The sequence below is a fragment of the Pimephales promelas genome, chromosome 24, assembly GCF_988280905.1.
Source record: "Pimephales promelas chromosome 24, fPimPro1.hap1.1, whole genome shotgun sequence".
Taxonomy (NCBI): domain Eukaryota; kingdom Metazoa; phylum Chordata; class Actinopteri; order Cypriniformes; family Leuciscidae; genus Pimephales; species Pimephales promelas.
The window spans coordinates 12,210,348-12,234,928 of record NC_142792.1 but is presented as its reverse complement, the minus strand read 5'-3'; the positions used below and the strand labels follow the sequence as shown (position 1 = coordinate 12,234,928).

Below are 24,581 nucleotides of genomic sequence, written 5' to 3'. Positions count from 1 at the left end.
TTTAGCATTTATAAACGTCCTTGAAGTGATCACAAGACTGGGTTTCCCTCTTCCCGTTCCCCTGACAGGTGTGCACTCATGTGCCTGTGTTTCCCCTCTCCTTTCCTGGGCTGATATTGTTATTATAGCTGCGCTGAGTGAAGGAGTGGAAGGCTGAGCCATGTGCCAACTAGAGCAAAAGCTTACAGTTGAGCGGAGGAGGAAATTTCATGCAGGAAAGCTGGTGAAGCAGTTCTCAAGGCATTTTCAAAAAGCATCCCAGGGAAATCCTGAACGACTCCAGGGCTCGAGAACCTCTGACCTCTGATAGTCACATGACTCAGATAGCGGGAAGTGTGGTCGAACCTGAATGAGTCAACACTGATTAAAGGCAGAGGAAAAACCTAAAATAAAGCAAGCACATAAAAAATCAGTAGCTGTCACTTACCCGTGATGAATCACTGTATTTCAGACATGAGTAACAAACACACTCATTCACTGGCAGATGTTTCAAACATCCAAAAAAGAAGCTTTTACTGTAAATGGCATCATTATGGATTACATAAATTAAATTGATGTGACACAGTCGACTGAAGCTTAATGTCTACCAGCCACCGGTTTAGAGTCTTAGTGCAGACTATCCATCCACACATACAAAATCGGTCTGGCTTCTGTCCTGTGTATGTGGAGTAATGTCGTCCTTGATGAGTCATGACGTCAGTTTTTTAGCCCGACCCGGAAGGCTAATCCGCCTTAGGTCCCCTCAGGAAGATCTAATGGGTTTTTAGAATAGCAGGTTTCTTTGTAGAAGCCATTTAAAAGCCTTGTTTTGAAACCATTGTGGACTTGAATGCTTTAAAAACATACTCTTCTACATAAGGACTACAATTGTGTTGTTTACAATTTACAAATGTTTATCAAGCACATAAACTGACATCTTCGTGGAAGTTGTAGTCCTTTTGTTGCAACTTGTAAAGGTGGTTTTAAAACGTGGCTTTTAAATGGTTTCTATAAAATGACTACAGCAGTTATGCGATCCGTCAAGCAAATAGACCGACAACCAGTTGTCCTTATGTAGAAACTTGTTTTTTTTTATTAAATCCATGTTTAAGGTGTGACAGTGTGTTATTCATATTATAAGACAAATCTACCTTAAAGGCAACATGAAATTACTTGACAGTTTTTCCCTGTGTTCTTGTGGGGTTTTTTTTATTGATACGGGAAGTTTGGGACTGGGGATATCGATATTCTCATTCTGGAGAGCATTTGCTTGCAAAAGAATTAATCAATATCTTCATCCCTTTTTTTCTGAAAAAGAGAGACGGCAATTTTGTCAGCAAGTACACTAGCATCTGGATGGTCTCAAAACTGATACACATGGACTTAAAGCCACAAAACTCCAATTTTGACTTAATTGAGTCTTTAATCACAGACCTTTAACCACAAACTGAACAGCTCTATTACGAATTGTGTGTGTGTGGAGGTCAGGGCAAATCCAGACTCAACCCCACTCTCGCTGTCAGTAAGAATGATGACATGCCCCACGGCTCTGATAGGTGGTCGTTCTGACGTGATGAAAGCGTGTTTTATTGGTGTCTGAACTGCTGCGCTTCATATAGTGTCTGAACCGCAGAGATATACAGCACTGCTATACGGCAAGGCTTCTGTCTCAAATTGTAGCCATTATTCTTTGTGTTTGGTTTCACTCTCCAATGACTCATAAGTGAATGAAAATGATTCAGCATTTTTTGGTTTCCTGCTTGTTAAATTCCAGTGAGGCTACAATTCCGAGCTTTTTCTCCCTCCGTAAGATGCAGTATTGAGTGAAAACGGGGCCCTCTAGTGGGAGCTGCCTGTAGTGGGTTTCAAGCAGACAGTCAGGCTCCAAGCAGTCCTGGTGAAGATGCAAATCAAAAAGCCATTAGAGAAAGCCAGTGAGTTAAATCACATTTGTGAAGGTTGCACAGATTGATTTACATAGAGAGCAAACGTGCCTCCTGAATTCAAAGTAACCATAATCCCACTCCCTGTGTCCGTGGAACATGAGGACATCAAGCGCTCAAATGACCAGCCCTCATAATTATTGATTATTAAACCAATTTAAGTTACGTCAATGTGACGGGAATGTCAGACAGCAGCAAATTCCTTGTAGATGAAAAAAAAAAAGCCCCATCTGCATTAAATATTAGTTTAGTGCCACGTCAAACCCAAAGATGAGCTCTGGGTTTGACACTTATCATGTGGCATCCCTCTTGCATCATGGTTATATGAAAATCATGGGGTTTTGGGTACAGAAGTACACATGGTAACTACATTAACTATAATTCCTCACATCCGAACATTATTTGTTAACGGCAAATGGGATGCAGTTCAGTTAACTGGCAGCGGACTTTGACTTTTTCAAGGCTTCATTTATGAAAGTACTAGTGCATTAAATCTAATCAGTAACCTTTCCATGTTTCTACAAGTGGTTTAACTGCAAGGCAATTTGTGTGTGGAAGAGAAAAATAAGTCAAATAAATGAGTGCTTTCATATATTTCGCCATACACAAGGTCACAGGTTCGAGTGTGCTGTTGTTTTGGTGTGTGTGTCACTGCTTCTCCCCAGGCTTTGACTCACCTTTCACTCACGGGTGAGCATGAGGCCAGACTTCATTGAACACAAGCAGGAAGCGTGACTAATTACCCACAGGAAGAAGCAATGCTGCAATCGCTGCTCTTCCAAATGCAATACATTCTCACTGATATCCACTTATGGGATGGCAAGTCAGACTACTGATACTGGAACACGAGTGTGTGCTGCTGACTCACCCGGACCCCCTCCTCTGCTTTTCCACAGTCATCCTGCATAAACAAAGGATGGCTTGTACAGTTTTTTTCATTTATTTGTTAAATACAGAGAAAAGCCTATTATCCTACTGGCATTTTTGATGCCAGATAATGATAATGTTAATGAGATGCAAACCAAGGCAGCTCCCTTCAGCAAATGGACCTTATAAGTGACTTATTTGGAATGCTCTACAGATCACATGAAATCATGTGAAGCACAAGGAGGCATGACTCAAAATTGATTGAAAAGCCCCATCTGTATCAAATATCAGTTTAGCACCACATTAAATCCAAAGATGAGCTAAAACTTAAGCATAAATACACATGGTAACTACTCTCCATTACCGATAATTTCTCTCATCCTAACATTTTTGGTTTATGATATGCAGATGGGATGCATTTCAGTTAGGCAAACAGCCTTCTAAGTTAGCAACAGCAATGGGACCTTATAAGTGACTAGACGTGACTCAAAATTGATTCCAGTTCAGTATGTTGCTTTAAAGGAGTAGTTCACTTGCTGATAATTTACTCACCCCCATGTCATCCAAGATGTCCATGTCATTCTTTCTTCAGTCCAAAAAAAAAAATTAAGGTTTTTGATGAAAACATTCCAGGATTTTCTCCATATTATGGACTTCAATGGGAACCAAACGGTTCATGGTCCAAGTGAGAGTTTCAGTGCAGCTTCAAAGGGCTTTAAACGACACCAGATGATGAATTAGGGTCTTATCTAGCAAACAATCGCTCATTTAAAAAAAAAAATAAAACTCTAAATATGACTCTCCTGTTCAAACTCGTTCATCAAAATGAACAAATCTTTTTTCGAGTCATGACTCAAAGGGTCCAAGATAAGACACTTATTCATCGTCTGGTGTCGTTTAAAGCCCTTTGAAGCTGCACTGAAACTCTCATTTGGACCTTGAACAGTTTGGTTCCCATTGAAGTCAATTATATGGAGAAAATCCTGGAAGGTTTTCATCAAAAACCTTAATTTCTTTTCGACTGAAGAAAGAAAGACGTGGGCATCTTGGATGTCATGGGGGTGAGTAAATTATCTGCAAAAGTTTTTTTTAAAAAGTAAACTACTCCTTTAACAGTGATGGCAAAGCTGAATTTTCAGCATCATTACTCCAGTCTTTAATGTCATTTTTGATACATTTCTTGTATCCTTCTTGATTAAAACCAGGCAGCACAATGTTCCATCCTACTTTTTGACCTTTAAAAACAGCCTTCATGTTGGCAGTGTTCCCATGAAATCTTAAATGTTGTCTAGGTAGGCAGCTCACTCGTTTTTGGAACACAGCAAATCCATCCTCCTTCACATCAGTTGCTAGTTGCAGTCTAGCTGGTGCTCAGTAACGAGTTGATGGAGGCTAATTACACGTTTGCTATTTACTTTTCTAAACTGGGTAATTTATTTAGTGAAGGTGGCTTTTACAGGTCTACTGCTAATTATAGAGACATGCTGAGAGACAGGAATAGCTTTGTGTCGCTAAGAGACAAAGGGGTTGCTAGTAGGGCTGAGATGCTGTTTCTTTGGCCAGATCCAGCAAAGCTACACACACACATATGCAGACGAATAGTGTTTAGTCAGATAAAATGGTGAGTTTAGATGTCTCACACCCCAGAGTTTTGAGTAACACTTAAAATTACCTGTGTACAAATGCAGTGCCAATGTGTTGTTTGCATTCATAATGCATTAGGATACACCTTAATACATTATAATATATGTTTCCTTGTTACCCTAAATACTCTAACCACAGTTATAAGATACTTATCGATTAGTAATTTGACTTCTAAAGAGTATAAGGTATGCTAGCATATACTCAACACCACATTTGAGTGTTAAAATGTGTACACTTTGCTTGCAGCTATATGTATTCATGACCAGATATACCTGCTTACAATGTCTCCTATAATGCATTATGAATATATGTAATGCATTATATATAGGCTACATGCATCATAGAAAGTGTTGCTGCATTCCACCTTGAGACGACAGAATTTTTTTAAAGTTTAGATGGTTACACACTAGATCCCAAATGGATATACTTTAATTTTCTAACTTAGTTCTCATTATTACATTCTGCTGATTTGAATGTGCTTACTAATTAGATGACAGATATTTCTCTGGATATTTCTCTGTTTTAGTAATGTTTTGAAATGGGGCAGGTCGAGGGAGATTCCTCTCTTCGGCAACAGTGGGAGGAAGCATGACCACATTGTAGGTCATAAATAGAAATATCTCGCTGTGTTTATTATGATTTCTGTGGTAAATGGTTGAATGGCGGAGAGCTGTCACTCAAACTCAGTAAAGGTCAAGGCCAGTTTTGTCATGGAGACTTTTGAATTGCGACCTAAAATCTGGTCCTCATTGCCCTTCGTCATGGTCAAGATCCGCCACAAGAAGAGCTTGATTTGCCATTTGCAACCAGCCCCTGTTAACATTTATGTGCATGACTCTTGAAGTTGCGTAGAAGCAGCTCAGCACATTTGGCCAAATCAACTTTTGTCATTTGTTTGAGCAGTATTCATCAGAGATTCTGTCTGTAGACTGTGGATAGCCAAGGAACACTGTGTCCTTCACTGTTTGTGCTCTAGAAATGCAGAACTCCCTTCAGCTTCCTGTAACTCCTGAAAGTCACTTCAAGAATACGGCTTATGCACTTTCTTCCCACATGTTTCTATCCCCAGTTTTTTGTTTTCATCTCTGTATCTTTCTGTCCCTTCTTCTTGCTTTCACTCTCTTTACTTCAGCTGATTGACAGCTGCAAGAGAATTTAAGAGACTGGCTCCCCTGCCGTGAGGTCCTTCATATCTTCGTTTCAGCTCTCATCAAACGAGAGCTCTTTGTTGGCATACGAGAACGGAAAACTTGCCCACTTTTCTGGGCTTCAGAAAGTTTTAAAACTGCACCGCTGGAATTTTTTACGTGCGTTGCGCGTCTTTGCATTGACTTTGAAATCCCTCGCGCCAGATGCTATATTCGCTTCTGGTGTGAACGCACCACTCCTGCACAGCGTTATGTAACCCATATGGGCATTTCCTTTCTATCAGTAAACAATCGTGAATGTCCAAAGGGTGATTTAAAGCTTATAACAAAATCTCATTGGCTAATGCTGGTTTATGCTAACCTGATTCGCTCCGATGCATCACGTGGTGTACTCTGCCTAAAAGTGAATTCACTTACTTAGTTACTGCAGTTGTAGGCAGTTTTCATGAGCTTGAAACATTATATATTATTATTACTAAGGGCCTGTTTATTTATTCTGTTTTTGAGCAAGGTTTTCCAATTTTATTCCCTACTTAAATCTTTAAATGCCTTTTTCTCAAAATGAGTTTTTTGTCATTTTCCAGGAGAAACTTCTCAGTGCCTATGTAGCACCTACACCAGACTTTCCAGTTATACACTTAGCAGTGTTCTGAAGATATTTTCAGAGGGATTTGTTTATAAATCATTCAGATTTTTTAAGGGTATGGACAGTATATTTTGATTTCCTAGGTAATGAAAGCATATATCCTTAAATTCCTCTTTTGAAACCCTGAAATCTTTTTTTTTCATCTTGTGTAAACAAAATGAAAAAAAAAAAAGAAAATAATTTTGCACATAGCTTTATCATATGTTAAAGGAGTCATGAACTGGCTTTTTACATTTTTTTTACATTGTTGTCTGAGGTCAACTTATGACGTTCGCTTGGTTTTTACATAAAAAACCCCATCAAAATGAATAAGTAATAGGTTATTTTCTACCCTATTGAGCCTAGCTCAAAAACGCTCGGTTTTTATGGGCATCTCGCATTGAAGACTTGGAAGTAAACACAGTTTCGCATATTATAATGAGTTTCAACTCACTTGCTTATGCAGCAACTGTCTTCTTCCACAAACCAGGTTTTTCATCATGAGGTAGGCCTATGTTATTTAGCTATGCGTATAATGCGCAAATCGGTGGGCGGGGCTAAACCGGCCGTGTTGATCTTCTTCTGCGGGGGTGGTTTTTATCCTCTTTGACATCATAATTCCCCACTTTGAAAAACGAGTTGTTTACTGAGGCTGGTGTCAATAAAATCTTTTATTGGACCAACAAGGACGTTTTCAGTTCTGAAACCTACAGGATATTCTTATAACATCATGACCTCTTAGATGTCATAAACTCAAGGAAAATTTGATTTCTCACTGCATCACCCCTTTAATAAAAATATATACAAAACCGAAAATTTAATGAGATAATGCCAAATTTTTATAATTAAACATACAAATTTGCAATATGTAAGTAACAAACTTAGGAAGTTTCATGGTGATATCTATTGTAGTGTCTCCCCTTAAAGAGGCATTATCCCCATGCAGTGCTCAAAGGAGAAGAGTTTGAATGTAGCTGTGAGTGTTTGTTGACCTTTAATGAAGTGACCATGGGGTTGACAGGTGCTATTATTGGGAAAATTAAGTGAGATGAAGGGCTACTGGCTCCCTTGGACAAGATAATGATACTGGAAAGAAGAAAACCAGGAACTGTTTAAAGTTGCTTTGAGGAGAAAGTGAACAAGGTTTGGCATAGTGATATCTTCCAGATGTGTGCAATGGTTTAGTTTGGTTCATGCTGTACGTAGATATCTCAAAGTGTCAATATAGACAACCATTTTGCGTATACCACTTGAAATCGTTGTCTATGTTAAGTAGGCAGAATGTTTGTAGTATATTCCAACATAGGCTCAAAACTACTTTCCTCATATAAGCACCCATTCTCAATGAATTACCTCAAAAGGGAACCTCTCATGGTTGATTATGAACAACAAAGGGACGTTAAACCAATTATGTAACCTTGTTTCACATGCATCATCATCGTCCATTGAATTTTTACGGTATTCAACACTCAGGAGAATATTCAGCGTAGATGCTTTAATTACTAAATGCTGGAGCAGGGAATTCTCTGTTGTCTGTGCACTTCAGTATGTCAGGGGATTCTCAAGGGAAACTAGACTAAATGATTCTCTGTGCCGCTCATGAAGATTCTGATAAACAAACCCTCAAACAAACACAATTAACTCAATTGGCAGCTACTGACACAGATTAAGTCAGGTCACTTAATGAACCTGGTTGTCTGTTGTGTGGGTCTTCTGTCAAGAGCCCATAAATGGCAAACCTGTTATCTTCCTCCATGCTGGTATTTATCTGATATACAATTAGGAGGAACATTTTGCCTGTGTATTTTTGTAAATTATGAAATTTCATCAATCGGCCAATGAGAATGTGGCATGAAAGAGTGGGTAGGACTCACACCTTATTAATTTCACCGTCCCCTAAACTATGAGGTCTCAACATCTCCAAATGTCAGCTGTGTGCCAAGTCAACAATGATAATGTCATGCCATGTGAGAGGAAGGGACATTAGTCGTCTCGCTGGATTCAAGTGTGTGTGGGTGTCCTGGCTGAGAGGAGCATTTAGGAGGCCCATCTTTCAATGGGACGAGGAGCAGCCAAGGGCCAGCAAGCACACAGGAAACTAGTACTGACAGCCCAACTTCCTGTCAATGCACACAGTGGTGTCTCATCCTTGCAGAAACGACAAACGCTCCCGCCCTTCTCCGCCGAGGGTTTCGTCTGAGAGTGATGTTTGATTTATACATACACAACTGTACACACAATAAAACCCTAGTCTCCATCCTCTTCCAATCTCGATCCAAATGAGAGAATCACAGCCATATGTCAGCAGTCCTTTCCTCCCATTCATGTGGCGGAACGCCGTGCCTCAGTTATGAATGGAAAACTACCATGAAATCAATGGAGAAACTGCATTAAACTCAAGTGTCACACAGACTGACGGCTGGTGTGTTATGGGTAAACAGTGGTGAGCTGTGTTTGCTGCCGCCTCAGCCCTGATTCAGCAAAGTCTTGTTCGTCGCTCAGTTACAATGTCATAAGATGATTCCCTTTCCTCGAGGTGTCTCTCTATCCCTGAGTACTGCAAACGCATTCTGTACGCTCTCTCTCTCTCTCTCTCTTCGATTTCGAAGCCATCATTTCATGACGTTCCAAACCTAAATTATTATTTTTTTCTGTCAGATATTAAAATAAATTCACAACCAATTTGTCTATAATGAAAGTCAAGTGGTAGTTTAGCTTGTCTCGCACTGTTGTGCGTTGTGTATTAGTACTATAGTACTACTTACTATATAATCAGGGTTAGGGTTTGGTTTAGTCTTAGTTACTTGTAATTATGCATAATTGTCTGTTATTTCTACACTAAGTACATGTAATATATATATATATATATATATATATAACAAGGACACTGTAAAATAAAATGTAACTGCTTCTTTTGACTTACCAACCACTTAGAACACCATAGGAATGAGATAAAAGCTCTTAGCAACTGTAAATACCATATATAAACCAGCCACTCAGAAAACCCAGTTTTATTCAAGCAAGCACAATCACATTTTCTTGAGAATATGATTTTACACTGTATTTGCATTGTAAACCTGCTGTTTAACAACTTCTTGATATTGTTTTTAGTCATTTTAACAAATTCCTCTAATAATATATATAAAGGTTTACAGTCCCATACAGTCAAATAACTCAATTTACAGCATTACACAACAGCCCTTAAGTGTTTCAGGGCCGTTAAATATTCCACATGCCTACAGAGCCCCTAATTTTTATTAAGTGATACATTTGCATTCCTTTTCCACTCAGTCCCGTGATTCACAATCTAAACTTCATCGAAAAGCATTTAAATAAACACCAAATACGGTACGGCAGTGAACTCACAGACCCCTCTGGCTTATGCTTGACTGCCTTTCCCAGCAGCTGACTCCCCCTATTGGCTGAGTACTGTAACTGCAGGCTTCCAGTACCTGCGCAGTTATAGGCACTGCAGACTGTAGAGAGAGCCGAACGCTGCTGTTTATCAGCGGGACACTGAGGACGGGGACAACCTGGGCTCAGATACTCTCGAGAGGTACACACACTTCACTTGAGCTTAACTCTGCCAGGCTGAAACAACAGGGACTGTTGACTGCTTCTTAGAGTCAGGGACAAAGCCTGGGGATTTGGGTTTTTGTTTGATGGATGTGTGTGTCTGGACGCATGTATGTGTGCACTGGCACACAACCTACTTGCGAGTGGAGGAGGCTGCACTCATGAATGACGGCTGTATGAGAGTGTGTGTGTGTGTGTGTGTCCGTTTAATGCTGCGTGAATGCTGAGGGTGGCATAGTTGTGTTTTACAGCGGAGTGATGCATTAGGCAAACAAGCGCTTGCTCATTAATAGAGACAAAACCACAGTGTCAGAGCTGTTGGGATGAATTGAAAATAATGGGTCGCGGGAAATGAAACCGTGGCGCATGATAAATAGCTGTGAGTGAAGTCGAGGGGTGCTTGGGCACTAGATTAATGCTGTTCAGATGGGATCCAGCATACATCTGGGGACTGAAGAGCACTGACTGACTGACTTTTGGACGTGTTTGTGTTCATGTGTGAGCTTCTGCCGGTCTCACAGTGGGAAACATCAGCAAGTTCTCCCCCTAAAATAACGGGACGGGAAACTGTTTAACCTTGGCTCGATGCACTTCCCTCCATGAAACTATCAGATTGAAAGACTGCTTTACAACCAGTTTCCTTCTGCCATAACAGTCGCTTATTTACAGCTGCAGACCGGCCCGTATCCCCCTCCTTTGTGCCTGAGTGTTAATGGCAGCATTGATTAAAGCATTTACAGTGTGCTGCTGCTGGTTATCATGTGCATAGGAGATTCCAGCTTCTCCTCGATTGCCTATGCTGATAAAACTGTTAATGGTGGTTTTCAATCTGTTTCTAAGAAAGTAAATGACTGTGGTAATGGTCCTCGCAGGGAGATTTCATCTGATCCACTTCTATCCTCATTAATAGGACGCAGGGAGATTCCTTTAGTCTTATTTTAAATTAGAACCTCCTCTTACTGTACCTGTCAGCTTTTTGTTGTTATTAATTTTCTGTTCTTTTTGCAAGTTTTTTAAGGGCCAATCTAAAGCTGAAGTGTGCCGTTAAAATACATACTCTTATCCCAGCTTAATAAACAGAGACAACTGTGAGTAAACCAATTTCCCCGGAGAGTGAAAACACTGTCTCTGTGGGGTTTTCAAAACATTGCTTTGTTTGTTTTGCATCCTGACCAGCTCTGCACAGCAACATTAGCTCAGCCAATAGGGTTTGGGGAATGGCTTTTTGTTTGGCCAATGGTAGGAGTTTTGGGAAACCTGTTTGAGAACAGGTGGCTTAGAATTTAAGCAACTTTTCAGCAATGTTTCACATAATTTTGACAGATGTTAGTATAATTTTAACCCTAGATTATGAACCCCAGCTAAAGCTACACTATATAGAGTGAAGGGTTCTAGGGGAAAAAGGTAGCCTGGATGCCAGCCCGAACCCCGCCCACAACATTTTAATTATGCTCATTAATTATGATCAGTCAAAAAATGATCGGGCCAATCAAATTTCCAGGGCGGGCTTTATACGATGATGGACTGATGATCTGCAGGGACGTAATCATCACGTTATCAAAGAGCGCTTAACTGGTTTCCCTCTAAAGATGACTGCAGCTGGTGAATTGAGATGTATAGATTCCGCTGTCGCGTCTGTTGTAAAATAAATCGACAGCGCATTGATTTTAATAGACGAACAGAAAAATGCAATCAAGGCATTTGTTGATCGGAAAGATATTTTTGTCGTCCTTTCTACATGATTCGGCAAAAGTGTAACTTATCAGCTGGCTCTGACGGTCGCTAAGAAGATGGGACGTATTGAAAAGCCTGTGGTCGTTGTGGTTTCTCCTTTGGTCGCACTCATGAAGGACCAAGTAAAAGAAGCAACACTCGTTATTTTACTTCTAAAATAAGTAAGTTCTGTAGTTGACAACTGTATGCAAATTAGTTGACTTACTGTGTTGCTCTGATTGGTTGTAGGTCTCTGCGACTATCCAATTGAGTGCAGAGTTTTTTTGTTTTTTTCCCTGGTTCGGTTAAGACACGCCTCATAATCAAAGCCCTACGGATATCAGACTCACATTCTGACTAGAAAATGAGTATGACGAAGTCAGGCTAGGAAAAAGGGAAAAGTGTTGAACAATCAACAACCAAAAGTCAAGTTTTTTGGTTGTTATCTTGTTCCAGTTGGGCAATGCAGCCCAATCCTGTTCCTGGAGATCCTCACTACCTGTAGAGTTCAGTTCCAACCCTGATTCAACACACGTGTCTGTATTTATCAAGTTCTCCTAAAGATCTCAATAAGCTAGATCAGGTGTGTTTGATAAGGGTTGGAGATTAATTACAATTAGAATCAACAGAACAATTAGATATCCAGGGCTCAGTTGCACCAGCTATGCGTAAGTTACAACTTAACGTTGCAACCGCTAAAAAAAAACATATTCTCTCGATTTTTCTCTATCTCGTTATGTTCTCTCGTCTTGCTTTCTCATACCATGTCTCTCTCTCTCTGCTTTCTTTGTTGATCTTTGGGCGCTGGAGGCAATAAGAGGATGACAGAATTTTCTTTCCTTCCTTTCAAAGGTCCAGATGGACAATTTCTGCCATTCGAGCCCATGAACAACTGTGGCACTGTGGCCCTCCGGTAGGCAGAGAAAATGGGAACGGAGGAGTAGTGCAATCAGGGATTCTCTCTTATACTCCCTTTTTTCTGACCTTTCAACCACTGCATCAATTTACCTCACCAACTCAGGTTAAGCCACAGATATCTATCTTCCTCCTACATCCTGGACCACTAGGATGAACTAAAACATCAATATTGATGCCAAACCAAAGCAGAAATCACCTGGCTTACTACTGTAGATGCTGCGTAAATGTGTAAATTCTTTGCTTTTTTCTCTGGCATGACTAGAGGTGTTGGCATGTGCGGTAGTGTAGCTCTTTGTTTACTCAACTCTCGGAGGTGACTGTGGTTTGGAGTGGTGAGCTTTTGCATTGTGTTGTGTTTAAGTAGGATGGTGAGTAAAGTGTTCTTCATCACCCTCTTCCCGTTAATGACTCCTCTTCATATGCTGAAACCACAACAGACGAAACCTTTGAACTGTGGCATCTTTGAGTGGAATGCTCCCTTTTGCCTGGCAAAGACAGAAATGTTTAATTGGTTACTGTGTTTGAGGTGGCGAGAGTGTGTGGCTGATGTTTTTTTTTTACATTTTGTGAGGCATTATAATATGGTCTAAAATGAAACGTGAATGTATGTGAATGAAAATTCCTTTGAAATTTTACTGGGTTCGTGGGAGTAAATGACTTTTACCACTTGAAATAGCTTTCAGTGCGTCATTCATAACTTAAACGTGAAGCATGGCACAAATTATGGGGGTGTGGGGAGGTCTGACCACCCAAATTAAGGCTCAAACTGTCTAAAGGAAGCCAAAACGAAAGGTTTCTAGCAACAGTAGGATGTTTGACCATTTTCTGCTAGGAAAATTGAAAAAAACAGTTAAGATACAGAACTGAGCTTAAAAAGTTTGACCTATTTGATAGTCACTGTATAATTCACATACTGACATGAAACATTACAAACAAAAGCTCCATACAGGCAACTCTAGGATGTGAGCTCTAAAGAGTGTACCTTGCCACTGGAGTGCTTTCACTTAGGTAGGAAATGGAAAACCGCTTGCCTTTTGTGCAATGATATGTAATCCTAAGATCACAACGAACGAGCAGAGCTCTAAGATTTGCGACATGAGTATTTTTAGGGGCCCTAGAACTGACCCCTGAGGAACACCATATCCAAGGAACTTTTAGACATATTACTGAGTCACTAGGGGGTTGCTGCATTTGCTCGAACAGACCCGGTATATTAAGCAATAAATAAGGACTTTCTATTTAGTGTTCCCTGTATGCAGTTTTGACCTTTTTTTTTGTCTGTTTCACTACTGGCACTTTTCTAAAACTGTTATGTAAAAACGTTCATGAACCAGGACTTAATTTAAAAGACTTTAATGATGGTTTTTGAGCTCAAGATGCGACGACACCAGCCTTTAGAGAAGTTAATTTGTTGTAAGTAGCTACCCGTTATCTGTGTAATCCACATCTGATTAAACAGATCAGCTGTGTCACAGTGTCATGCTAGGGGTGGATTTTATCTAGTAGAAAATCCAGATAAGCTCTTACAAATGCTGAAGCTTCATTGATAGTTTTGATTCATTTGAACTCAACTAAAGATGGTTGTGTTTTTCTCTTTCTCTATCTCTCATAGTATGTGGTTCAGGTCAGTGTTGAGTGAATCGTCCATCAATCAAACCACAAACACGTTTTACCTGCTTAGGTCCTCTTGGATATAAATCTTCGTCAATCTGTATTATCTGTCTATGAGTTGTTTTTTTCTTTTTTTTTCTTTCTTAATTAACAAAAACAATTCTTATTCCATATAGATCTACACTGATTGGGCGAACCATTATTTGGCCAAGTCCGGTTGTCCGCGGCTTATTAAGGACCTGACTCAGGACATACCCGATGGAGTTCTGCTGGCAGAAATCATCCAGATAATAGGTGAGTGCACAGACACACAGTGCAAGCTAATAAATCTTCACAGTTCATTTGAGTGATACAATTATTTGTGTAAAACATAACTACTTAAAGCATTTTTAAGTTATTCTGCTCACGTTAAACTGGATTAGAAGCCGTAGAAAATCAGCAACATGAGAATTGAATTCTATTTCTGCACTATTAAAGCATGTGTCTCCCATGTGTTCACTTTAGTGAGCCCAGAGTGGTTTGCGTTGTGTGCATGTGTGTCAGTCTGTCTTTTTTATTTTTCCTTCTTTCTTCGCCATCCCATTTTCCCCTCCTCTGGGCTGTCCTGAAGCGTTATTATGAACCTCCAGCATACAATGGCAGATCTTATGTCACAAACTCGCAACCAACAGCTGATGAATTAACAGCCGTTTATTTTCTCAGCATTTTCTCCCACACTGCGAGCATACATATGCCCATTCAATCACTAATTCTCACAAACTGCAAAGGCAATCTTGCCTCATGACGGTGACCCGTGGATGGAAAGGCCAGAGGTTATGGGATGCTTTTTTGTTGTGCTGCAGAGGTTTAACCCAGCAATATCTCTTTTGCAGCTAATGAAAAGGTAGAAGATATTAACATCTGCCCCAAGACTCACTCTCAAATGGTAAGTGTCTTTTTTCTTCTACAATGCTTTAAAATACATTGCTTAATTGTTTAAATTAGTCAATTTGGGATTATGCAATGTAAATAGATGTATGATTGTTCTCTCCATCATTGGTTTTCATTTTATACAAAGACTTATTAAGGTTTTTTACATTAGCAGCTATAACTATAGCTAATTCTTACAGAGTTTTTCATCAGAAATTGAAAATACTTAAACATAAATTGTGTGTACAAATAAGTTTAAACAATTAAATGAAACTGATAGTGAAGGAAACAAGTGTCCAATATTACATGCAAACTTCAGTAGGCTTTTTATAAAGTTGGTTGAGAGAATGCTTTAAAAATGTTTAAGTCTTCATGTAATTCACATACTTTTCTGTTATGTTATTATATATTTCATAACTATTATAACATAACTATATATATATATATATATAGACATAGCTATATATTATTATAAAATGTGTGAGCAAATTTTGTTACGTATTTATTTTTTGTCACAATAGTATTATATAGCTATTTTGTCATTGCATTTCTATGTTAAACAGCGCATGTCACTGTAAAATAAACTAGTCTCATAAAATTGCTTCTTTCACAAAATCATGGTCGACCAAACGATAATGTTTTTGCTGAGGATTATGCAAACTCATGATTCTTTGTTGTTATACATGTAAGTAAGATCCTCTATGCTTATTTTGTTTCTGCTGTGACACATTGCAGTGATTAAACTCTTGCTAAGCTGTAATACAGTAAAGGCTTTAGTGGCCTCACAGGTCTTTTCTGCAGTAGAATGGACCGACTGGGCGCTGGGCTATAACTCTGCATGTCAATGAGTGTAGCAGAGAATGCTAGGATAGTTGCTGTGGACTTTTCCTTACAACTCCCATGTAGGTATGCTTGTCAGATAGGAAGAGCACAAAGACTGCAGTAAAATGTTTAGTTTTAAGGTTCAAGGCTGACTGTTTTGGGGAGTTGTAGGGTAGAGTTGTTTCATTCAATGGCCATTGTTTTTGCACCTGAGGCCAGTATGTGTGTGCACACGTATGTAGAGGTTTTATACTGAGGAAGCGTGCCTGTTTATAAAACTGTTTACATGAAGTTGAGGTTATAGAGGAATCTGACATACACATACTGTATCACAGCCAAGCTTCACAAGAGTAACCTATCAGCACATTGTTGCAGATTACCGGGAGATTTGTCTGTGATTGCGAAGGTTTTTGTCAGTGTTTGATTGATAGGAACAAGTTATTGTGCTAAAACAGCATGCCTTGTTGATAAATGAGATGCTGGTGTACAGGGTTCTTAACTAGCTTAAAGGAGAAGTGAATGATGAAAATGAAAATGTTGTTTTTGTCTATGCAGTTGGCCATATGTCAGTAACATCAAACCTCATTGGTGCTTATCACAATGTTAAAGGAGAACTTTAACATTGAGCTCTTTTTTGTACATTTGGAGTGCTGTCAGTACAGAAAAAAAACAAAAAAATCGGTGTTGCCTACACAGTGCTATCCTCTTTTTAAAATTCGCACCCTGTTGACTTCAATGGGGCATGTTCTAAACCTGATTTTAGCCTCTTAAAATCCTTGATTTGTCATTACGAGTGCACAGCCATGTGAGTGGTGTTATTAAGAGTGACCAGAGTTTTCAGTCGAAGTCCACAGTAGTCGATTGTCGAGTTCGCGCGCACGATCATTGTTCACTGTCGTTTTTGTCTGTACTGACAGCACTCCAAATGTACAAAAAAATGAGCTCAATGTTAAAATTGACCGGAGTTCTCCTTTAAGTCATGTGAGATGCATAAATTCAAAGTAATCAGAAGGCTGATCAAACCACTGGAGTTGGATTACTTTTTCCTTTTTGAAGTTTACAAATTTTGCGCATAATTAGCTGGTTTTTCCCAAGTTTTTTTTTTTCTTAATTCTGTCAACTGATGGAGTTTTGGTTCCTTGCCACTGTCACCTTTGTCTTTTGGGTCGCTTAGTTGGGGACTTAATATTCAACAATATTATTGATCTTCCTACTTTGACCCCATTATATGAGAGCTGAACTGGACGATAACATCACTGTTTTCTCAAGAGTGACTATAAAAATTAACTAAATTTATAACTTTTTTACAACAAAAGTGAATCATCACTGAACAGCAGCTGGACTATGACACTATTTTGTTCAGTGTGGTGGAACATCAAATTTGCGACAATATGATTTAGGGAAAAAGTTGTGACTAGCTAGTTGATTTCTTCAAGGATGCACTGTTTTATGATATATGCAGTGAGTATACTAGCATTTCTTGCTGGTTGACCATCAACAATCCATGCTGGTTTAAGATGGTATTTTCTGGGAGTTGTGTAGGACGGGGTCATTTATATGTGTTAAATGAGAGGATAAGAAATATCCTGCCCTCAGCCTGGTTAATGCTTTCAGAAATAAGTCAGGAAGCGAATCTATTGTGCCCCTTTTCCTGTATTTGTTACTGTGTGGCAGTTAATATTAAACAGTAAATCCTGTCAAGCCTCATCGCTCAGGGAGTCGGCAATCTGCCATTGAGGAATAATCAATTATATCCATCATTCAGAAAGGAAATTCCTTATCGATTAGGATTAGAAAGCCCTCCATGCATTTTCCGCTGTGAACCAATAAAACTTTACAACTTGGGCATTAGAAAAAAAAACTCCGCTTGTTCGTGTCCATTAAAAGCACCTGTTAAAAGTGACTCAGCTTCAGTTAAATGAGTGTACTGTTGGGTGCTTTCCCAGGCAGTGAAGATGGTTGCTAAATTACATGCGTAATAAACTCTCTCTCATTGATCTGATTGGTCTCTCGGGGCTTAATTAAACTGGCATGAAGAGAGGCAGATAAATCGCCGCCTACAGGCTCTGTTCACTGACCCTTATGGAAACGTTTGTTTTTTGAACCGCAATTGCACAAGAAGCTAAAAAGGTAGGTCCCACTTTTCCCATAAGGAATGGCTACGATCCCAAGGCTGGTATTCGTATTAGTCTGGAATTCTGAACATGTTGGTAAACCAAATGAGCCCTCTGTGCCATTCGCAGCGTAGTCAGTACGAGACAGCTATTTTGGGAGGTTATGCATTAGAATGGGAGTTTCCCAGTACACAAGCGTGTCACAGATTAGCAGATTCAGGGATTGCAACATTTGAAGCCATCTCCGAAGCATGTACACAAATTATTTTGCACAAACAGATCCCGAAGATCATTAGAGGCAACATATTGGAATATTCAAAATTTAAAATGTAATTTGCAGTTTGCGATCTCATTCAGTAAACATTAAGATCACTGTGGAGACTATTGGCTTAGTGGATGTTTTGTGGCTGATGGCTGCTTCATCAAATCCCTGTTTGAACCTCTTTCCTCTTCTATCAGGCATTGGTGGGACAAATTCAGTCTGACAGTGTTGTCTCGTCACTAAAACTGGAAACCACAGGAACTTTGCATGCAGCGCCTTTGAACACAACCAGATGCCCTCCAGCTCAGAAAAAGACAGAAAGAAATCCAAACAGTGCCATAAAAAGCCATTCAACTGAAAGAAAGGTGTCGCAATACTAATGTATATAATTACAAATTCCGATAAACCGTTTTGCGCTTCAAAAGGCTACAGATGACTAGGCACACAATTGGACTGCAATTCCCAGAATGCACCACATAAATTTCATATCTGTCTACTCTATACACATATGAGTTGCTGTCAGTGTCTCTTGCAGGTTTGATTTTGTGGGCGTCAGGAGAGGCTGACTGATTGGTTACCCCTCCAGGTCTTGTGGGAGGACCAGTGCTGTTAAGTGTGCTAGGGCTTGTAAAGTGGCTGCATCATCTGGGCTCCATCTGTTAGCTGACAGCTGAGAGATTCGCTCTACATCAGCATATCCCTCTGATGGCACACCGCATTCACCTTTATATGATTAATACAGCATCTACCCAACTGGTCGTTAGAGAGACCTCAGATGCTCTGCAGGTTTACCCTTCTGGATGTCAGCTCCTCCACATGTCAGGATCAATGAACCATTGATTGAATTTGAGGATGGACTTTGGGTTCTTATAGGGTCTGTTTGGTTAGTTTGAAAATGAGTTCGTCAAGAGGATGATTAGCTAGTTAGTGAGTTAGTTCCTCGAGAATAAGCTTTGGAAATTTATTGCGTTAGTTTGGTTAGTACTCTAAGTTAATTCATCAAAAGAATGGGCTTTTGGTGTTGATTTGGTTTGTTTTGTTAGAATGTTAGTTCATCGTGAAGCATGGTAATAGGTCTTGATTGACTTACTGTAGTTTTGTTGTTTAGTGAGTTACAGTAGATCATTGAAAGGTTTGACTTTGGGTCTTTATTGGGTTTGTTTTAGAACTGTTTTGTGTTAGTTTGATTTAGTGTTGTCACGGTACCAAAATTTCAGTATTCGGTACCGATACCAGTTAAAATTCACGGTTCTCGGTACCAATTTCGGTACCAAAGCTTAGTTTAAATTTACATATATTTAAGTGTTTATCACGGTTACAAGTATGGAAACTGTACATTCGTATTATAAACACTTTAGAAAAAGATTAGATAAAATGACCTAAAATAAACAATAGTATACACTAACACATTTTTAAAGTTGTTTGTAAAGTTTTAATCCATTATTTATTTAATGCACAATGAATTAAGTGAACAAACATGAACAATCAGGTGTTTGTAATAAATAACATTTTCAAACATTAATTAATGTTGTAAAAATATATTGTTCACTCAATGTGTTGATAACTAAGTAATGTTTATGAATGGTATCTTTGTAGCATTACCATAAAACATGTTTTATTTGACTTGACTGTCCTTTTATTAATCTAAAACTGCATTCATATTTAAACCTGCTGAGTTATAAAGGCAAGAATACGCCTAGAACTGGCATTGACATTAAATGATAATACTAATACCATAGTACTCTGGTGTCGGGTAGATACTACTGTGCTCATGTAACCTACTCGTAAAACTACCCCGAAAGCACTTTAGAGGCCGTTCACATGTCGCGCGTGTTTTTTAATTATATTTTTGCGCGTGCTTATTCTTTCCAAAGCGCTTGCTCTCACGCGGCGTCTGTCGTTGCTATGCAACGCCAACGAGTTTTTATTAGGAGCGCGCTTGCCTCGCGCCTATATTTGAAATCGCGAATTTGCATGTAATCGGCCTCTTATGGCAACGTGACATTAGCCTAATCCAAAATATTTCCTTATGTGGCTCTTTCCTCCTTTCGTTTCAACAAGTGGATTCAGAGAGAGAGAGCCATATCAGCGTAAGAGGACGCAACTGCACGTTTCAGACATCGCGTCTAGAACAGAACTGGATTAACCTGGTACTCGGTACCTAGAAAAGCTGGTACCGTAACATTTTTTTTTTTTAGTACCGACTTGGTACCGAAGTACCGAGTTTTTTGACAACACTAGTTTGATTAGTTAGTAAGTTTGTTTATCAAAATAATGGACTTATGATGTTGATTTTGTTAGTTTGGTTAGTATGTTATTTCATCGAGAAACATGACATTGGGTCTTAATTGACTTGGTTTGGTTATTTAGTTGGTGAATGATTAAGATGGTTTTTATTAATTCAGTTTGGGTAGTGAGTTGGTTTATTTAGAGGCTGGAAATTGTGTCTTAGATTGAGTTAGTTTGGTTTGTGAATTTACTGTAACTTAGTAATGTTCTCTTAGCAGAACATGTTTGCATCTAATCGTTCAGCAGACACTTTTTTATGTATAGTAACTCACAAATTAGTATTATTTTATATTTGAAATGGGTATATATGTCTCTTTTGTTTTTCTTGTTTAATAGCATGCTGTAGCATTATTATTTTTGGACCATTTAAGAAAAAATAGCTTAAGATGGACATTTTTTTTTCTGCAGACTTGTTTTTTTGTGTCTTACAGGTGGTTAAATATCAGTAATTCAGGTCAACTCTCACTCTCTTTCACTGCTTAGCCAGCTCAGAGGGGTTGAGATGTTTGTTAATGTCTGAGTGCCTTTGTACAGAATCATAGGACATTTCTCACCTTGTCTTTTCGTGTGTTTAACGCCACGTAGTGACACTCTACGTTCACATTTGATTTGTGACGTTCAGCGTTTGACATTAGGAATGACCTTTCCACTTGGGCTTGTAGACATAACAGAAATTGTTCTGAATGTTTCCTGTCAGAAATGTTTACTGGCACTGGACTGTGATTGTGCTTTGACCTCTGCTGTGTGAGGATCTGTTTTTGGATTGATGGATTTTCCACTTTTTACTTTTGACAGGGAGACATTTTAGTTATTATAAAGATTTCAATCCGCTTAGAAATTACCTTGAGGTTGGCGGGCCCTGATGTCTTTTTCCTTCCTCAGACATGTTTGACATGCTTTAAAAAATCTAATTTCCCTGCCCTGTTGTAATCATGTCTTCGAAGACATTTTCACAGTTATGAATAAAGGAAATGATCATTCATTGTGGCAACAACAAACATATTTGACAGACATTTTAATGGACCTCCAAATATCCGGTCTCCCATAGTGAAAAACAGAGAGTCCTCTGATTACATCTCATTGAATGCTTTTCTGCTCGGCAACAATAAGGTTAATAATTCTACACAGCGGACTCTACACTGACCTAAAGTTTATTAAGATTATTAAGAACACCTGTTCAATTTCTCATTAATAAAATTATCTAATCAACCAATCACATGGCAGTTGCTTCAATGCATTTAGGGGTGTGGTCCTGGTCAAGACAATGTCAGAATGGGAAAGAAGGGTGATTTAAGCAATGTTGTGCGTTGTTGGTGCTAGACGGGCCGGTCTGAGTATTTAACAATGGACAGTTGAAGACTGGAAAATGTTGCCTGGTCTGATGAGTCTCGATTTCTGTTGAGACATTCAGATGGTAGAGTCACAATTTGGCGTAAACAGAATGAGAACATGGATCCATCATGCCTTGTTACCACTCTGCAGGCTGGTGGTGGTGGTGTAATGGTGTGGGGTATGTTTTCTTGGCACACTTTAGGCCCCTGAGCATTGTTTGTGATGACTACTTCCAGCAGGATAATGCACCATGTCACAAAGCTCGAATCATTTCAAATTGGTTTCTTGAACAGGACAATGAGTTCACTGTACTAAAATGGCCCCTACAGTCACCAGATCTCAACCATATAGAGCATCTTTGGGATGTGGTGAAACGGGAGCTTCGTCTCCTGGATGTGCATCCAACAAATCTCCATCACCTGCAAGATGCTATCCTGTCAATATGGGCCAACATTTCTAAAGAATGCTTTCAGCACCTTGTTGAATCAATGCCACGTAGAATTAAGGAAGTTCTGAAGGCGAAAAGGGGGTCAAACACAGTATGGTGTTCCTAATAACCCTTTAGGTGAGTGTATAGAAGTAAGCCAGTGAAATCCCAGCAACTTCTACAATGATCAAACATAAAAGACGAGGAAAACTACAGCAAAGAGGTTTCCGGTGGTAACATGACAGACAATTGTGTCATGTGACTACATCTGTCAACCAAAACATTATTCAAAAATACATTACCATTTATGAGATGATTTATGATTTATTAATTTATGAGATGATTGCCTTAAATTGATAGAAATTCTGTCACCCTCATGCCATTCCAAACCAATATGACATTCTTATGTTAAACAGAAAAGGAGAGAAAAAATAAGACTGTGGTTGCTCTTTTTCTATGCATTTTGCGTACATGCAATGAAAGCATACTAGAGTTCTAATTCCCATTTTTTTAAGAACCAAACTGATCACTTATTCATTGAGTTAAATCTCTCACAGACAAAACAGCAAACCATGGACTTGGACCACGTCACATGGACCAATTTTATGATGTATTTTGGTGCTTTTTGGGTCATTTTTTGAAGTTCCAAGGAAGAAAATAACAGGCATTTTACCTTCTCCCAAATGGTGGACCTGCAGTATGAAATCTTGGCATTCTCAGATGTTTTGAGAGAGCAGACACATCAAAGCACATGTTGCAGGCAGTCTATCCTGCTGGTGCCATACCTCCACCAGTCTTGTGCCGGGCAGCGGCTGCAGCCTGATCCATTTAGCTGCTAATTAGATAGAGGAGGCCACAGGAATGTAACGGTTGTCTTCATTGGCTGGCATCATAATGGCTCAGCTACGGTTGTTTGTCTCAATGCCCACTGGGCACAGAGAATGGCATGCTGAAGTTGGCACATGGATGGTTTTAACAAATAGACCTGCCAAGCATTACCGTAACATTATTAGTGCAGACATGACTGTCCTATTGCATGAATTAAAACAATTAACAAAAGTTGGTAATAAAAGTCCTGAAGAACAAAGTGAAAAAAGTAGTACTAAATTATTTCCACTTACTGTAGTTTGTAATTTCAGTTATACTGTGTGTGTGTGTGTGTATATATATATACAGAATATATACAGAATATTACCTTGGAATTTAAACATTTGAAGACTTTTGAACTATTAAACCAATATACAAAACCACTGTTTTTTTTGTTTTTTTTTAGTAATTAAAAATTAAACACCCTGTTCGACAATGAGACCCATTATGTTCTATTGCACAGGCTTTTTCTTTTTTGATTGTACTTATGGACAGCTCATCAAATTCATGTGTATGTGGTCACTATGATCAGAGGAAATTAAATGGTACAAAACGACTGCAGCTGTCTCTCTGTAAAAAAAAAAAAAAAAAAAAAAAAAACAGAAGTGCCGGAGAAAACAGCATTTATCTGTTCTCTTTGCTCCGAGTGGTTTTTAAGTGAAAGCCATATAATTGAGGCTAGAGACCATTTGTATTTCATGGTAGTGTTGGAGCAGCAACACTTTCCAAAGCCAGCGCTCACCCCACGGATATATGATATGCTTGGAGTCTGTCCCCGCGCAGCTAGCTTGGGCCCCTCAGCATCTGGATCCACACAGCCGGACCCAAGTGCAAACATTTACTCTGCATTAAAGCCTCGCTCTGATAAGTATGTTGTATAGATTAAACATGATCAGATTTATGACGGTTGCAGCTCGCAGAGACAGTAAACTTAAACAGCTTGCCGTTGTCATTTCGAGCGAGGGATGTAAGCCTGCTCGGGGTAATTTTCCATCCCGTTTGCATCCGTGTCAGCCCTGAAAAGTGCTTGCTTATAAATTTCTCAATATTATTTTGTGAAAATATACCTCATCAAAACATTCTCCTCCCTAATTGCGTTTAATGGCATATCTGGTGCTGGAAAATGTCAGTTTATGTCGGAAAAACAGATGATCTGACTTTCCTGGAGAGTTGTTAAAATCCCACATGGTTTGAAAAACCGCTCGGCAAGCGGCGGTTCAGCATCTAAAGCTGGCGAGAGCTCTGCTCGCCATTAGCGTATAGAATCACGCTTTCTGTATGTGTACATCACTGCAGGCCGAGAGACAGACTAAAAATAAACAGAGGGATGGGTTGATGGGACTGCTATTAAAAAGAGGGTGGAATTTCCAATCGTACTTATGGGATTATAGCCGTAACGGAAACCAAACTTGATGATCTTCTCGCTTTTAAATCGCAAACCCCATCCATATTCTGCGTCCTGTTCGCGCACGTCTGTCAATCAACAGCATCCGCTCGCGCTTTCGGTGACGGCAACAAATGTCCAGTCCACTGCT

At 39.3% G+C, this 24,581-nt stretch overlaps 1 protein-coding gene across 19 annotated transcripts in view; it reads left to right on the top strand.

Annotated features, from left to right (window-relative positions):
- nav3 (neuron navigator 3) overlaps positions 1-24,581 on the top strand; it is a 288,447-nt gene that overhangs the window by 170,771 nt on the left and 93,095 nt on the right. For 18 of the 19 annotated variants that reach the window (XM_089127018.1, XM_089127023.1, XM_089127022.1 and 15 more), the window contains 2 exons: positions 14,201-14,318; positions 14,897-14,949. In XM_089127018.1, coding sequence (XP_088983144.1) covers positions 14,201-14,318; positions 14,897-14,949 — 171 coding nt within the window. Of the gene's footprint in view, positions 1-9,676; positions 9,763-14,200; positions 14,319-14,896; positions 14,950-24,581 lie in introns of those variants that run through there. The other variant, XM_089127020.1, reaches the window with a different exon arrangement.